At 45.3% G+C, this 17294-nt stretch overlaps 1 protein-coding gene across 1 annotated transcript in view; it reads right to left on the reverse strand.

Moving 5' to 3' along the window:
• The window catches only part of LOC115094716, a 134763-nt gene that overhangs the window by 62804 nt on the left and 54665 nt on the right, over positions 1 to 17294 (reverse strand). The window contains exon 7 of the mRNA XM_029607971.1: positions 5312 to 5404. Coding sequence (XP_029463831.1) covers positions 5312 to 5404 — 93 coding nt within the window. The remainder of the gene's footprint in view (positions 1 to 5311; positions 5405 to 17294) is intronic.

A 17294-nucleotide genomic window follows, 5' to 3' on the forward strand; every position in this document is an offset into this window, starting at 1 on the left:
TTGTCTTCTGGCTGCCACGGCTGATGACACTCCTCTAGCTGCGGTGCGCACCAGATCAGAAGCGGCATCCGTGAGGAATGATACTGCTGGTTCCAGGACTTCCCCAGGAGTGTTGTTCCTGGTCTGTGATAAGCAGGCGTGTGTAACCACGGCACAGCAGGCCGCGATCTGTAGAGACATAGCAGAGACGTCAAAGGACAGTTTGAGGTTGGATTCCAGACGTCTGTCTTGAGCATCCTTGAGTGCTGCTCCTCCCTCCACTGGGATAGTAGTGCGCTTTGAAACCACGCAGACCATGGCATCCACTTTCAGACATGCCAGGAGATCTTTGGCAGCTGGGTCCAGAGGGTACATGGCTGCCAGAGCATGGCCCCCTTTGAACGTAGTCTCCGGAGCATCCCATTCGAGGTCAATTAGCTGCTGGACAGCTTGTAATAGTGGGAAATGACGGGAGGTCTGATGGAGTCCCTTCTAGTAGGAGATTCGCCTTAGGTTCCCCCGAGGCACTTGTGCCCAGGATAGCAAGCTCCTTCAAGCTGTGTGTGACCAGGTCTGGAAGCTCGTCCTTGGTGAAGAAGCGTCTCATGGTTCGGTGGGGCTCTGTCCCTGGAGGGTGTTCCCCTTCCTCCAGGGGTTCTGAATCCTCATCTGAGTTGTCCATGTCCCCAAGGTGGGGCTTCTGGGTAGTGGAATCACTTCCCTGGGCATAGAGGGTCCCTGGATGTTGAGGTCCTTTGGTGGAGCTTGTGGCTGTATTATAGGAGGCTCCGGTTGCATGTGGACAAAGGTATGCAGACCTTTGAAGAATTCCACCCAGGAGATAGATGCTGGGTCTAAATTCAGAGGAGCCGTGTCCCAGGGGAGCCCTGTTTGAGGGAGGGTCCCGTTGGGAGATGATAGGTCTGGCGTACTGTTTGAGAGGCTGGAACCCGGCACCGGCTGGGGAGGGCCATGGGCTGGATCCCATAGGGCTTCCTCGCACTGTATACACAGGGCCGTGGCCTCCTCATGCTGTGCAGCTCTAACGTGGCATGCTGGGCCAAAGCCCTGAGCCTTGAGTTTCTTTTCCGCTGGCGCAATGGCTTGTGCGCGTAAAATACAGTTAAGCGCTACGGTGCGTCGAAGTTGTGCACGCTCAGGGAGATGTGCGCGTTGTTGTGCACACAGATCGAAGTTATGCGTCCGGCACAGTAAGTGCGTGGCTATGCGTGTCGCTTGTGTGCATGGTACTTGAGCGCGCGACGCTATGCGCACAGGGTATTTGAGTGCACGGATCGGGACGGCGAACAGGGCGGCGAACAGATCAAAATGGTGACTGCGACCACGTGGACAATATGTCGACCACCTCGGAGAGTCTCCATGTGAGAGGACCCTCAGATCTAACCAGGGTCTAGCCCTGCTAGGGCAGATCAACCTGGTGGCACTGGTCCTGGCTGGCGACCTGTGCGACTCCGCGAGCTTCGGAGACCGGAGACTTTTAAATAGATTTCTACCTTACCTTGTCTCGGAGCTTCCCGGTTTCATTCCGGGAGGTCTCCGGCTGCGGGGGGAGAGGGAAAATACCTTCACCGCCGCGCTTGAAGTTGCACCCGCTGCCTCTCAGTCTCACCCAATGTCGAGGGCTAGGTCCCCACTGAGGGTCTGCTGCCGGCCCGAGGCTTACCTCCGAGGGATCGCGGAAATCACCTCGGGAATTCTCAACTGGGGGAGGGACCCAATGGGTATCACCGCAGGAGAGCGGGGCTCATCTGTTGAGGTAAGATTTCTTCTTATTTTGGTTTCCTTTGTTAAATTACTCTAACGCTGTGCTAGCGTGCATAGAGTTCCTAACTGCTATGGAGACGGAAAATACTGAAGAGCTGCACTTCCTGCAGGGGTATATGTACTAGGGCTGACATCAGATTGAAATCTGATCCATCTCCAACTGCTATCAGGAGTACACTATACCCATTGGTCCTGAGTCCATCTGCTACATGCTAGGAAAGTATAACTTACTACTCTTTCTTTCTGGATATACGGAGGTGACAGCAGTATGGATTAAGATATGTATGGCACTTCAGGAAAGAAGGTGAAATAGCTTCAATGAATGAGCTAAAAGACAAATTTAAGATTACGACTGACACATATTGGGGCAGATTTTAAAAACCCTGTGCGCGTAAATCCAGGTGGATTTACGCGCACAGGGGACTTGCGTGCCGGCACGCCTATGTTGCATAGGCCGCCGGCGCGCACAAAACCCCGGGACGTGCGTAAGTCCCGGGGCTTTGCTTGGGGGGGGGGGGGGGGGGGGGGGGGGGGGGGGGCGTGGTGCCGGCCCGGGGGCAGCTGGCCAGGCAGGTGTAACTTTCTGAACAAAGGTGGGGGGGCCAGGAAAAAAGTTCCCTCCAAGGCCGCTCCGATTCTTCACCGCCCTGTGCGCGCCGGCATGCCTATGTTGCATAGGCCGCCGGCGCGCACAAAACCCCGGGACGTGCATAAGTCCCAGGGCTTTGCTTGGGGGGGGGCGTGGTACCGGCCCGGGGGCAGCTGGCCAGGCAGGTGTAACTTTCTGAACAAAGGTGGGGGGGCCAGGAAAAAAGTTCCCTCCGAGGCCGCTCCGATTCTGCACCGCCCTGTGCGCGCCGACCCTGGATTTTATAACATGCGCGCGGCAGCGCGCGCATGTTATAATATCGGGCAAAGGCTTTGCAGACAGAAGTCACAAAGCAAGTAGAGGAGATGTTGCAGCTAGGGGTCATCGAGGAATCCAGCAGCACATGGTGTAGCCCCATAGTCCTGGTACCCAAGCCCGATGGGACCTTGGGCTTTTGCATAGATTTTAGACTTGTAAATGCCATCTCTAGTTTTGACGCATATCCTATGCCCCGAGTGGACGAGCTAGTGGAAAGGCTGGGGACAGCCCAATATCTAACCACCCTCACCCTCACAAAAGGATATTGGCAAATACCTTTAGATCGGGAGTCACGGGAAAAAACAGCATTTGCCATCCCGGCGGGCCTGTATCAATTCGTACGCATGCCTTTTGGGTTAAGGGCGCTGCTGCCAGCTGTCAGCGCCTTTTGAACATAGTGCTATGCCCTCACATGAACTATGCAGCTGCGTACATGGACGACATCATAATTCACTCGACTGATTGGGCCTCCCACCTAGTCAAAGTCAAAGCGGTGATCCAGTCCTTAAGGGAAGCGGGTTTGACAGTCAACCCGGCGAAATGTCGCCTGGCGCAAAGAGAGGTCAAGTACTAGGGGCATGTAGTGGGGAAAGGGGTGGTTAAGCCCTTGCTGGACAAGATCCAGTATATTCAGGACTACCCTAGGAATGAGACGCAGAAGCAGTTGCGGGCCTTCCTGGCTGTGGTAGGCTATTACAGACGCTTCATACCCCGGTTCGCCGACCTAGCATGTCCCTTAAATGACATGCTAAGGAAAGGAACACCAAATCTGTTAGGCTGGGCGCCTCCCGCGGCATCCGCGTTTGAGTACCTTAAGAGAGCTCTATGCTGGGATCCGGTATTAAAAGCCGTTGATTTTGCCCTGCCCTTCATATTACAGACTGATGCATCCGGGACGGGATTAGGGGCCGTTCTCTCGCAAAGCGAATACGGGGAAGAACACCCGGTCCTGTATCTTAGTCGTAGGCTGCATGAGCATGAGCGCAAATATGCCACTATTGAAAAAGAATGCTTGGCGGTGAAGTGGGCAATTGATTCACTGAAGTATTATTTGGCTGGACGCCCCTTTGTCCTTGTTACTGATCATGCACCCTTGAAATGGCTCCATGTCATGAAAGAATCCAACGCACGGCTGACCAGATGGTACTTGGCGCTACAGCCGTACCGCTTTGAGGTCCGCCATAGGGCGGGCAGGGACCACGTGAATGCAGACTTTCTTTCACGCCTGGGGGAGGGAGCTGGAACTCCTGTACCCAAGAGTTCCAGGGTTTTTAAAAAGGGGGGGGGGGGGGGGGTGATGTAGCGCAGCCCGGCCGCAGGCAGGAGCTGACAAGCTACCATAAGAGCAACAAGAATACCAGAGCCAGACAGCAGGGGGCGCATGGGAAGAAGAGAAGAACTACGAATCCCAGCTTCCCTGAAACACCAGCAGACAGGGGAGGAAAGCCTGAAGGCGAACAGGTGGCAGGCATAGAGGTTAATGAGGCAGACACAGATGAGTCCATGGAGGTGGAGGAAGAGGGCATGCCCCCTTGGTGGAACTGGCCACAAAAACCCAGCTCTTCGGAGTCAGAGAGGGAAGAGATGGAGGTAAGTTCAGGGGGAGGTAAGTTCAGGGGGAGAGGAGTCCTCCAGTTCGTATATGGATACAGAGTAATCTATGTGGGGTGAAGTATACTCCTCAGCCTAAAGGGGAAGCCCAGGAGGAGGGCTCTAAAAGGGCCTGTTGTGCTGGGTCTTGTATTAACGCTGAGCAGAGGAGGTAAAAAGGGTTACTCTGTAATAGCACTGCTTGTAAGAGGACCGGAGGGCTGGAGGGGAAGGGGACAGCCCTCATGTAATGTATCCAGTTGTTACTTTATAAACTGCTTTGAAGAAACTAGCGCTCTCTCTCTGTGTTGTCTTTGGGGATTGGGGGGTTGCTTACCCCCAACCCTGCTTGAAGGGAACTTAGGAGCCCAGCCAAACCAGGGCCAGCGGAGGCACGGACCTAGGGAGTTACGTGAGCCTGTCGAACGCCAGGGACCTTGGCCGCTGGTGGCGGCTCAGGACGGAAGGCGGAAGGGCGGCGCCCGAGGCCTCACGTACGGTGAGCCATCACCATATATATTTCAGTTTAGTCACGCATCTTTATATTTGGTGAGATTTAGTTGTTTTGCTCATAGTAATTCTGATTTCCTTATTTGATATAGTATCTGTATCCCTTGTTAAGCACTGTACAAAACTTTGGATAAAAGTGAATATGCTTAACAGCTAAGATGGCTTTTCCCTTCATCCTTTCCATTGTCTCTTCTCTCTACTCTTCTTGGATCTGTTTTCTATAATATTTTAGTCTACCATGTATTTATAATTTTTATCTTCTTGTAATTTAATTTTAATCCCAATTTGTTCTTATTTATTTTATAAACCACCCCGAACCTCGGATAGCGCAGTATATAAGTACTTTAAAATAAAAAAATTAAATTATGAGACAAGATTACCGCTCTGCAGTTGCTCAAAGGAAACCTAACAATCTCTTTAGTGTATGCTACAGGAAGAACTGAAATCATATACATACAGAATCTTTTTATGACTAGTGTCAAGCATAGTGGGTAAAGTATTTTGTTTTTAGTTTGTTTTTTTTAACCATAAAAACATTACCTGATCAGACATCGCTTTAATCCTTTTGCTTGGATGGGTGAAGTGTAAACCGCCAGGAATAATCTCTAACCAGGTTTTCCCTGTGCAAAAAGCCTGTGAGGAAAGAAAAAGAGACTAATAAACAGGTCGGCTTGCAATCCTTTTGATTCCCCAGTACTATAAATCCTGTGCAAATGCAGCCATAGAAGAAGAATTTGGAAACATTTTCTGCGACTTAAAAGCAATCACATCAGCTCATATACAACCTGCAGTGTTGAAAACACATACACGCAGGGAAAATCAATAAATTCAGTTTTTACAAAATAAGAACATAAGAAATTGTCAAGCTGGGTCAAGCCAAGGGTCCATCAAGCCACATCCTGTTTCCAACAGAGGCCAAACCAGGCCACAAGAACCTGACAAGTACCCAAACACCAAGAAGATCCCATGCTACTGATGCAATCAATAGCAGTGGCTATTCCCTAAGTAAACTTGATTAATAGCCGTTAATGGACTTCGCCAAACCTTTTTTGAACCCAGCTACACTAACCGCACTAACCACATCCTCTGGCAACAAATTCCAGAGCTTTATTGTGCATTGAGTGAAAAAGAATTTTCTCCAATTAGTCTTAAATGTGCTATCTGTTAACTTCATGAAATGCCCCCTAGTCCTTCTATTATCCGAAAATGTAAATAACATTCACATCTACTCGTTCAAGACCTCTCATGATCTTAAAGACTTCTATTATATTCCCGCTCAGCAGACTCTTCTCCAAGCTGAACAGCCCTAACCTCTTCAGCCTTTCCTCATAGGGGAGCTGTTCCATCCCCTTTATCATTTTGGTTGCCCTTCTCTATACCTTCTCAGATCTCATTTTAGTTATATTGCTTGTAAGTAAGTTTAAGAAACAGTTGTACTCTCTCTGCAAAGGTGCATCTTGCTCCCGTGGAACCTATGACAGTGTGCTCCCTCCATGGCCTATCTTCTCTGCAGCCCTGTATTTCTACAATGGGTTTATGATAGACTCCACAGGAGATTGCAGGATTACGGAAACAAGCTCTAAAAATCTGATAAATTGCTATTTAATCTCCTTTCGAGACTGTACTACCTTGGGAAGCCTCCCTGACTTTTCTCAGCTAGTGAACCTTACATTTCTTTAAACAATCAAATGCTTACAGAAACAGACTATGATGGCAGATAAGCAAGGCCAACTTAACCTGTCTTCTTCCCTTCCTACTGCAATACTACAGATCCAACTTGATCTGCTTTACGCTCATTTTCCATCAGCTAAGGATCCTGTTTGTTCGTCCCATATTTTCTTGAATACTGATAGTGGTTTTGTCTCTACCACCTCCATCTCCCTTTCTGTGACTATATAGAAATGAGGGTCAAACAACAAGTTATAGGGAATACCTTTTTACTGGACTAATGCAACATATCAGCGACTAGCTTTCAAGATCTATGCCTTCTTCATCAAGTCAGGTAAGAAATATCCAAGAGGATGGCACTAGTGAGCCAGCAGAAAAATGGCTGCTTAGCCAGATATCTCATCATCATATTCCAAAATAAATAATTTTGCTTCATTATGTGATGCAACACATCTGAAAAGCTACAAATACTGTATATAAATACCCCAGATTGTTAACATACAGATAGTACTATCTGTATGTTAACAGACACTGCAGTTGGACATACCAGAGGACCATACCTGGGAACTTCTAAATTGTGGTCACTCTGAGGTTGCTGGTGATTAGCAGGGGGTGGGGGGCAAAGAATAATATGTATCAGCTTTCTCTCTTCCACTACCCCCCTTGCTAATCCACATTCTCTCTTCCACCCACCCACCACTTTTCCCTCTCCAAGGATAGCCCCCAGTATTCTTCCCCTTCTTCTCTTCCTGACCCCATTACTCTCTTTGCTCTCCCCCTATAAATCACAGCTCCCTGGCTTGTGCACCCTCACTCTTCCCTCAGCTGAGAGAGTCCTATGTGCTGGAATCACAGCTGCAGATTGCTCTTTGTGTGCTGAGGTCCCTCTCCAGTTTCTTCCCACATGCCACCTGCAGCGTTTGTGAGCTCCAGGCTGACCACCTCCTCTCCTGTTACCTGCAGGCATCCTGAAGGGGGTGTGGCTGAAGCAATAAACAGAGAGGCCCAGAGTTGTTGTTGTTGTTTTTTGTTTTTTTTTTTAGTGCTCCTGGAGACCTGGAAATTGCTGCAAATTCCCTGAGTCTCTGGGGGAAATCCAGAGAGTTCCCAGGTATGCAGAGGACTGAACCCTGAATGATGTTACTTAAAGACGATGGAGGCCTCACATCGCTGATCTGCTACACAGCTAGCGCTGGACGCTTTGTTGGATTGCACCGGACAACCTAGTAGTGATGAGCATTGAAGGTTGGCCAATAAAAGAAAACAATGGTAGTGATAGCCGAGACTGAGCTGGAGATGTTGGGCGCTTGGCTGAAGTAAACATGAGAGTCTCTCCAACTTCTGGGAAGTTTAGCAGCAGGGAGCATAATATCCAATCCATTAACGTCAGGAGTTTCATGGCAGTGAGCATAAAACTTAGCCCAGCAAAGCTGGGAGTTTGAAGGTAGTGAATATAGCAGTAAAACATCACAGTGGGAAGACCAGCAGTGATAAGATTCAAGGGGGCAGAGAGCAGCTTAGACCCACAGCGACTAGACCAGCAGTCATGTGGTTTGGGGCCTGTGAGTGTAAGTGGCTTATGCCGATGAGAGCATTAAAGGGAGACCTGAAGAGGGGAAGCTGATTTAATGTGGATTGAAGGCAATCTGATGGTGAGTGAACTGAATAGATACTTGCACTCGCACTGGCTGAGAACAGGGTAGAAATATTGGAGATATTTCCCATGAAACTGATTGAGGGTCGAGACTATAAAAGCCTTAGCTGTTAAGAGAGATTGTTTTTCCTTTTCTTCTGACTACTACGCAAATAATGACCTAAGCTGGAAAACAGAAAGATAATATAAATGATCAGAGTTGATTCTAGAGAGCTTTTGGAAGATTCTAACTTGCGCACAGATAAAGAGCGGATAACATGGCAAACAAAAACAGAGTTCATCCAGAAAAGTCTAATATGGAAGAACAGCTAATGTCAGAGGTAAAGGAGGAAAGCTCTGAGGTTTCCCCTGATAAGATCTCAGTGAGCAGCTTCAAGAAAGAAAATTCAGTTAGAAGCATTCTGCAAAAGTACTGCCTCAGATGTTGTAGACATCCGAAAAGATATGACAACCTTGTGGAATGATTTCCAAAAAATTATGTAAGAGATTGGGGGAAGCTGAACAATGTTTGTCAAAACTGGAGGATTTCAATGAGGTACAGATGCCAAAGGTCACCAAAATGGATAAGAAAATGCAGGAGTTTAATACACAAGTGATACATCTTCAGAAAATATTCTTTTTACTCAACGCATAATTAAGCTCTGGAATTTGTTGCCAGAAGATGTGGCGAAAGCTATTAACCATTATTAAAGTAGAATAGCATAAATCTACTGCTTATTCTTGGAATAAGAAGCTTGGAATCTGTCTACTCCTTGGGATTCTGCCAGGTACTTGTGACCTGGATTGGCCACTGTTGGAAACTGGACACTGGGCTTGACCCAGGATGGCAAGTCTTATGTTCCTATGAGTATCGCTCAAGAAGGAACAGAGACCAAGGCTTTTCTTTCCTTTAACTGGCCAAGAATACTGGAATAGCAATTCCAGTTTTTAAATAAGCCTGTGACGCTAGATGAGCTTATCACAGAATTGAATTCTAAGCTAAGTTATACAAGACTCTTGGCCCTGATGGCTTTACAGGTGAATTTTATCTGTTGCTTTTAAATCAGATTTTAACTATGTTGATTCTTTATTTTGAGAGGCTGATTCATGGGGAGAATGTGTGTATGAAGCTTCTATTACAGTTATTCTTAAAGCAGATAAAGACCCCTTGTTGCCACAATCCTACAATTCCCCAATCAATTTTGATATCAAACTTTTGGCAAAGGTTATGGCCGATAGATTATCCTGCATTCTCCCTAATCTGATCATGGAATCCCAGGTAGGATTTGTAAAAGGTCGGTCTGTAGTCAATGTTCGCAGACTTCTTACGTTCATTGAACAATCTAATAGAAGGTGGTTGGATTCTCTGTTGATTAGTTTTGACATTGAAAATGCATTTGACAGGGTTAGATTGGATTTTATGTTTGAAGTGCTGCACTACCATGTATTCCAAGGCTATTTTTTGGAACTGATTTCTGTTCTTTATTCTTCTCCCACTGCTTCTGTTTAGGTTAATGGGGATCTTATCAGAGGGTTTCTTTTTGTAGCATGGAACAAGGCATAGTGCAAGGCAAGGTTGTCCTCTTTTTCTTTCAACTTTTTTTAATGAATTTTAAAGGAACATGTTGACATATCCTTGTGGGTAATTCTATCTTTAAATTATCTGCTTTTACAGACATCTTGCTTCACATACAGAATCCAAATGTTTCCCTTCCCACAGTTCTTAGTGAATTTCAAAAGATATGAGAAAGTCTCTGGTTTGAAATTAAACCTAGATAAATCATAGGTTTTGCCTACTAGGGTTTTTGCAGTTGATAAATGGGTGGGACTTTTTCCACTCAAATGGAATTTGGATACTATTAAATGTTTAGGAGTGTTTATTGTCAGTGACCTGAATAATATTGCGAGGCTTGATATCTCTTATCTGATGTCCATCACTGAAAAAGCCTTGCATTCTTGGCTATCTTTGTCTTTGATGGGTAAGATTCATTTGGTTAAAATGGTTCTATATTTTTTCAATGCTCCCAATTTGACTCAATTTGAGTCTGTGCTCAAATTTGACTGAGCAATCTCTTAATTTATGGAGGGAATGTTTGTGGCCTGGTAAGGAAGTGCATACAGACTTACTATGTACTATGATGAAGCAGTGGTCTCTAGCCTTACCCAATTTGAAGTTTTACAATTGCACTACCATTCTGTGGTACGTGGGAGGATTGGTTATTGTCCACCAGCTATTATACCGTTTCTATTGAAGCTGACTTAATGCACATTATTTCTTTATGTTTTGCTTTACATACAATGGCTAAAGTATTATCAGAATACTTCCAGGCTAGTATTTTAGTATAGCCTATATTGAAGACTTGGAGATGTTTTTTTCATCATCTACAATCTACATCTTCAAAATAGATACTATCATTTGCCTATTCCAATAGACACTTCCTTCCAAGTATGACAAATAGGATTTTCAGAGAGTGGGGTTCCAAAGGACTGTGTTTTGTTTCTCAATTTGTTGATTCTCAAGGTAAACTTTTTTCTTTTCAAGGTTTGCAGGAATGTTTTGCCTTAAATCAAATTGATTTTTTGTGTTATACAAGTAAGGCATTATATACAAAGTGTGAACCCTACACTCTTGATTGGAGAAAAGTGGTCTAAGGTTCAGAAACTTTTTTTCAAGCATTTACATGACCCTCCTTACCTACTATCCACACATTTTTTTAAATAATCAGACATTTTATCAAATTGACAGCCTTTATTGAACAAATGGCAACAGGACTTACAACTTACATTATCAATTAAATCATTTTCTTCACATTTTACAAAGGACAATAATTTAACTGAAAATACTTTATTATGAGACACCCAATACAAATTTTTAATTCATTTTTACTTTTCCCAGCATAGTCTTTTGGCCTACATAGCTTAAGAACATAAGAAATTGCCATGCTGGTCAGACCAAGGGTCCACAAAGCCCAGCATCCTGTTTCCAACAGAGGCCAAACCAGGCCACAAGAACCTGGCAATTACCCAAACACTAAGAAGATCCCATGCTACTGATGCAATCAATAGCAGTGGCTATTCCCTAATTAAAATTGATTAATAGCCATTAATGGACTTCTCCTCCAAGAACTTATCCAAACCTTTTTTGAACCCACCTACACTAGCTGCACTAACCACATCCTCTGGCAACAAATTCCAGAGCTTTATTGTGCGTTGAGTGAAAAAAGAATTTTCTCTGATTTGTCTTAAATGTGCTACTTGCTAACTTCATGGAATGCCCCCTAGTCCTATTATTCGAAAGTGTAAATAACCGATTCACATCTACTCGCTCAAGACCTCTCATGATCTTAAAGACCTCTATCACATCCCTTCTCAGCCATATCTTCTCCAAGCTGAACAGCCCTAACCTCTTCAGCCTTTCCTCATAGGGGAGCTGTTCCATCCCCTTTATCATTTTGGTTGCCCTTCTCTGTACCTTTTCCATCGCAACTATATCTTTTTTAAGATGTGGCGACCAGAATTGTACACAGTATTCAAGGTGCGGTCTCACCATGGAGCAATATAGAGGCATTATGACATTTTCTTTTATTAACCATTCCCTTCCTAATAATTCCTAACATTCTGTTTGCTTTTTTGACTGCTGCAGCACACTGAGCTGACGATTTTAAAGTATTATCCACTATGACGCCTAGGTCTTTTTCCTGGGTGGTAGCTCCTAACATGGAACCTAACATCGTGTAACTACAGCATGGGTTATTTTTCCCTATATGCATCACTTTGCACTTGTCCACATTAAATTTCATCTGCCATTTGGATGACCAATCTTTCAGTCTTGCAAGGTCCTCCTGTAATGTATCACAGTCTGCTTGTGATTTAACTACTCTGGATAATTTTGTTTCATCCACAAACTTGATAACCTCACTTGTCGTATTCCTTTCCAGATCATTTATATATATATATATATATATATATATATATATATATATATATATATATATATACTGAAAAGCACTGGTCCAAGTACAGATCCCTGAGGCACTCCACTGTTTACCCTTTTCCACTGAGAAAATTGACCATTTAATCCTACTCTCTGTTTCCTGTCTTTTAACCAGTTTGTAATCCACGAAAGGACAAAGCCACCTATCCCATGACTTTTTATATCCATCGTTATTAGCTACAGAAGATATCTAATTGGAGTCTGCACCCAACTACACTGTTCTATATGTATTCATCTTTTCAGATCCATTTTCTGCTGCTGCTGTTCTACAATGATCCATAACTCTGCTGCTAGATAATATTTAAAAACAAGGAACTCCCAGCCCCCACCAAATTTTTCCCTAGATACAAAATTTCTCTTCCAATCCTTGGTGGTCTTTTCCTCCAAATATATTGAAAAGCGCTTGTTTACAAAAGATTACATTTTCATTGGTGCAACTTATACACTAGTGCGACCTGTCTGCTGTTTACTTTTTCTCTCACTCTCGCGCAGCGTTTCCTTTCTGTTTCCTCCGTGCAGCCTCCCGAACTCAACCATGTCAGCGGTGTGTTCACCACCTGCCTATCGCACATCCTCCTCCAGCCACATGCATTTCGAAGAGGTGTGACTTATACACTGGTACGACCGATCTGCTAACTTTTTCAGCAACATTCCTATTTACAGCGGAGTGTGACAGTCTAGAAAATACGGTAAGCCTTTGCAGAAGATTGATTTTTTTAACTAGCTATCCTTCCTAACCATGATTGTTGGTAATCATGCCATAAATTTAAATCATCATATCTTTTTCATCAAAAGAGGGTAATTATACTGATATTGCACTTTAATGTTACCTGATATTGTGCTAAAAATATTTGTAATTCCCGATGGAGTAAGCTGTTATGCCAGTGCACTGGGAATTTAAAATGTGTGCAGAAACCAGAGTTAGGCTATGTGCTCCGTATTTTACATAGGTTATGCCCACATTTTAACTTGGGTTTCTTGTCCCTCGTGGCACTGCTCGGGTTTGCAGGTGCCAGGGCTCCAGCCTCCTCCAGGGTCCCCCGCTGGCACAGCTGGGGAGATGTACTGCACTTCCATAGTGGGGTGAGTCATGCAGATGCCATCGCTGTTGCTGAAGAGGAGTTGGAAGCTGACACACCATTACTGCTGTTCAACGGCCGCCACTCCTCTAGCTCCTTGGGCAGTTGTCACAGCACAGGGCCCGCAGACAGCACAGGGAAGAGCTGGGCCCATTTAGGAGACCTGAGTCACAGGAGGAGACCGGGAAGGTGGGATGTCTGTGGGCCCACTGGCAGGTGCTTGCTGCAGCAGTCGGGCCACAGGGGACCCTTGGTGAAGTTGTTGCTTAGTCTGAAATACTGCCACTTGTTTTAAGCACACAAATAGGGCCTGATTTTCAAAAGTATTTACACACTTAAAACGGTTTTGCACATGTAAATGCACTTTACCTATATAAATTGGCTTTTGAAAATTGCTACAATATGACATTGAATTGTCCATAGGATTTACTTGTGTAAATGCACTTTATGCATGTAAACAGCTTTTGAAAAATGTAACATACTATCATAGCAATTAAAGATTGACAGGCTTTATAAGTGATGAAACTTCTAACAAGAGGAGTTGATTTGTACACTGCAGTCTCTGCTAGCTGCATTGTACAAATCAACTCCTTTAATGATGTCAGTTTTACAATGAATACCTCCGAATGTTTCTGTTACACCACCCCACCCCCAAATCAAAGTGGCCCCCTTACAATGGTCCATATACTGAGTGTCAGGCTGAGCCCTATAAAGTGTCCCTCTCCCTTCTCAGTGCGCATAAGATATGCATGTAAAGGTTGCAGACATACATGCGCGAAGAGTATTTAAAAACCTACGTATATACTTTATAAAATAGTTATCTTTGCGCGCGGTGCGATATGTGCGTTTATGGACGCATGCGCAGCCCTTTTAAAACGTACCTGTTAGAATTCTTACACATATTGAGCCTCGGTCATCACCCTAACAAACGAAGAAGCTGATGTAATTGTGTGTGCTCAGCAGAGTGCACATTTATATCTGTGCATATTTTTTAAGCACAGACTCATCTGCCAATGCACCAAGTATGTTTGTGCACAAAAAATGTAAATAACGGGTGTACGGGTTAGCGCCCTCCAATGTAAATTTAATAGTAAAGAGGGTATTAGCTATTAGTCCCCTATGCAGAGAGATGCAGAGTCTCAACTCATGTTCTGTTTATGCTGGAAAATTTTACTCCTGGTCAGAGTAAAGTTTATAACCCTAGCGTTAATTTATGGGGCTGACCAGAAGTTTGTAGTGCCGAAGACCAGCACTCTGAATTTATGAGCAAAAAAAGGTGACTTGTTGTATAAATCTTACCTTCCTCTCCCTATCTCCTTTATAAGTATTTTTAAAATGATAGCAGTCTGGCCCTGTACACCCGGCTGTAGAGCAGGCACCAATGGCTGGACACCAGCATCATGTGCGGTCGACACAGGTAGTCCAGCTCACAGGAGAAGGGCAATGGCATTGCTGGGGGCTGGACTTTGCTCCCTCCCAGGGCAGGGGCTCTGCTGATAGCCAGGAGCTGACCTTGCCCCTGTAGGTCTGAGGGCTTGGACAGCTGTTGCTGGCTCAGGGGCACTACCATAGTCAGGTCCATGCAGTTGTTGAAGCTGCACTTCTCTCTTGTCCTCTCACTGCTTCTCCCAGGCTCTGTTATTCCATCTCTGCCTAATGATTTATGTGCAGAAACAAGCACAAGTCAGATTTTATGCACACAGAAGAGTTTTATGTATATAAAACATGTGATTTGTGCACAGTAAATTCTTTCAACTGAGTTAAAATGTGTGCTTCTTTAACATGTTCCACGCTGGTTAAAATTTAGCGCACAATTTTTTTTTTTGTAAGTTTTTATTTTTGCATGAAAAACATAGGTTACAACACATGACGAAGTCAGGGTCGAATCCAAGTATACACAAACATACTATATGTAAATAACTATCCCCTACGCCGAGGACCAGTTCCTGATCCAACATAGCAAAAGAAACAGTATTAAACGTGGGGATTGAAACGAATTTTTAACAACCAGTGTCATGTCATTTTTGAACACAAACCACCGAACCACTTACACACATAATCCACAATGATTTCCAGTTTTCTCCCGCCCCTTACCCTCCCCCCCACCCCTCCTCCCCATCCCTCCCCCCACCCAGCATATTTCCACAATCGGGGTGGTCCACTTCAGGATTGTCTGCCTAACCATACTGTATACGGAGCCCACACATCCTGGAATTTATGGATGCGATCATGTTTAAGCGCAGTCAAACGACCCATCTGGTACAACCTGGCCAACCGCAGATACATCTGCAGCATAGTAGGAACCTCAACATTTTTCCACCGGAAAGCAATTTCACTGCGCGCAGCAATATAAATTTGTAGTAAAAGCAATTTGTGCTTCTCACTAAGCGAGCTGTCAACCAGGCTAAGGAGACAGCCTCTGGGATCCAATGACACTGCAGACCCAAGGAGCTCGGATGCATACCCCGTAATCAAAGCCCAAAAAGCCTGAATCTTGGGACAAGTCCACCACATGTGGTAAAATGTACCCCTTTCTCCACACCGCCTCCAGCAAAACTCACTTATCTGAGGATTCATTCGGTGTAGGCGGGCCGGTGTCATGTACCAGCGATAAAGTAATTTATACCCATTTTCCTTTATATTAGCGGAAATAGAGCTCCTCCCCGTGATCATATGACATTGATCCCAATCAGAGTCCGGAAGGTCGTACCCCAGATCAGATTCCCAGCGAAGCTGATAGGAGACCTTAGTTTTATCCCCCTTATTGAGGAGAAGATAGATCCTAGAGATCGGTTTACCCATGGGCCCACGTTGTTCACAAAAGGACTCAAAAAGGGATCTACCTTTGGATAACTCCCCTGGTGCCCCCACCGAGTGCAGGAAATGAATAATCTGCTGTAAGGCATACCAATCTCCAGGGGACCCTCCATATTTATCCTGTAGCTCTGCCATATCTAGCACACTGGATCCCCGAAAGAATTGACCGGCCCTAGTCAAGCCTAGTCGCATCCACCGTTGCGAGAAGGCCCTATCCATGCCCGGGGAGAAACCAGGGTCCCACAAAAGGGAAGTGAGATGGTAAATCCGTTTGGACCCTACCAACCGGGTCTTCCATTTACCCCAAAGCTTTAAAACAGCCTGAGTAAATGGTGTGAGTGAATGGGTGATAGCCGTCCCACTGCCCCTACTCCACACCCTATTTGCCAAGGGTACCACCCCAGAAACTGCCTGCTCTATAGCCACCCACGACTTAGTTTCTCTAGTGTCATGCCAAGTAACAATCACCCCAAGCATGATAGCCGTGTAATACCAGCTTAAATTGGGAACATTGAGGCCCCCACACTGTTTGTCCCTGTATAAAATAGAGCGAGAGACCCTCGGGGGTTTATGCTTCCAAATAAAGCGGAACAACTTCCTTTGCCAAATCCTCATGGCCCCCTCCGGCACCGAGACAGGTAAGGTTTGGAATACATAACAGAGTCTGGGTAGTATGTTCATTTTGAGGGCGGCTACCCTGCCAAACCAGGATAGATCCGTCCGGTCCCACCTGTCCATATCTTGCTGAATCTGAGACCACAAAGGCCCATAATTGAGACGATAAAGCTCCTCTAGGTGGGGCCCTAATTTAACCCCCAAATATTTTATAGAGTCCCTAGCACAACGAAAGGGCAGCGCCTCCCTTAGGAGTCCAAATCGTTCCTCCGGCATTGAGACATTCAAGAGTTCTGACTTATCAGCATTGATCTTAAAACCAGACAGCCGTCCAAACGCCCGAAGTTCCTCTAATAGGCTACTCAGAGATGTCTCCGGGCTGGCAAGGGTAAATAGAAGATCATCAGCGAAAAGCGAGATCTTGTATGACGTATCCCCTACCTGTACACCTTGTATGTCCGAATGCCGTCGGATTTTTTCTGCTAAGGGCTCTAACGAAAGAGCAAACAACAGAGGGGACAACGGGCAGCCCTGACGAGTACCCCTTTTGACTTCGAATGGATCCGAATATGCCCCATTGATTTTTATCCTAGCATGCGGACTGCCATAAAGCTTTTGGATCCATGTGAGGAAAGATTCCCCAATGCCCATAACTTGCAGTACTTGAAATAGAAATGGCCAGTGTACGCGGTCGAACGCCTTTTCGGCATCCACCGT

This window comes from Rhinatrema bivittatum, chromosome 6 (genome assembly GCF_901001135.1).
Source record: "Rhinatrema bivittatum chromosome 6, aRhiBiv1.1, whole genome shotgun sequence".
Taxonomy (NCBI): Eukaryota; Metazoa; Chordata; class Amphibia; order Gymnophiona; family Rhinatrematidae; genus Rhinatrema; species Rhinatrema bivittatum.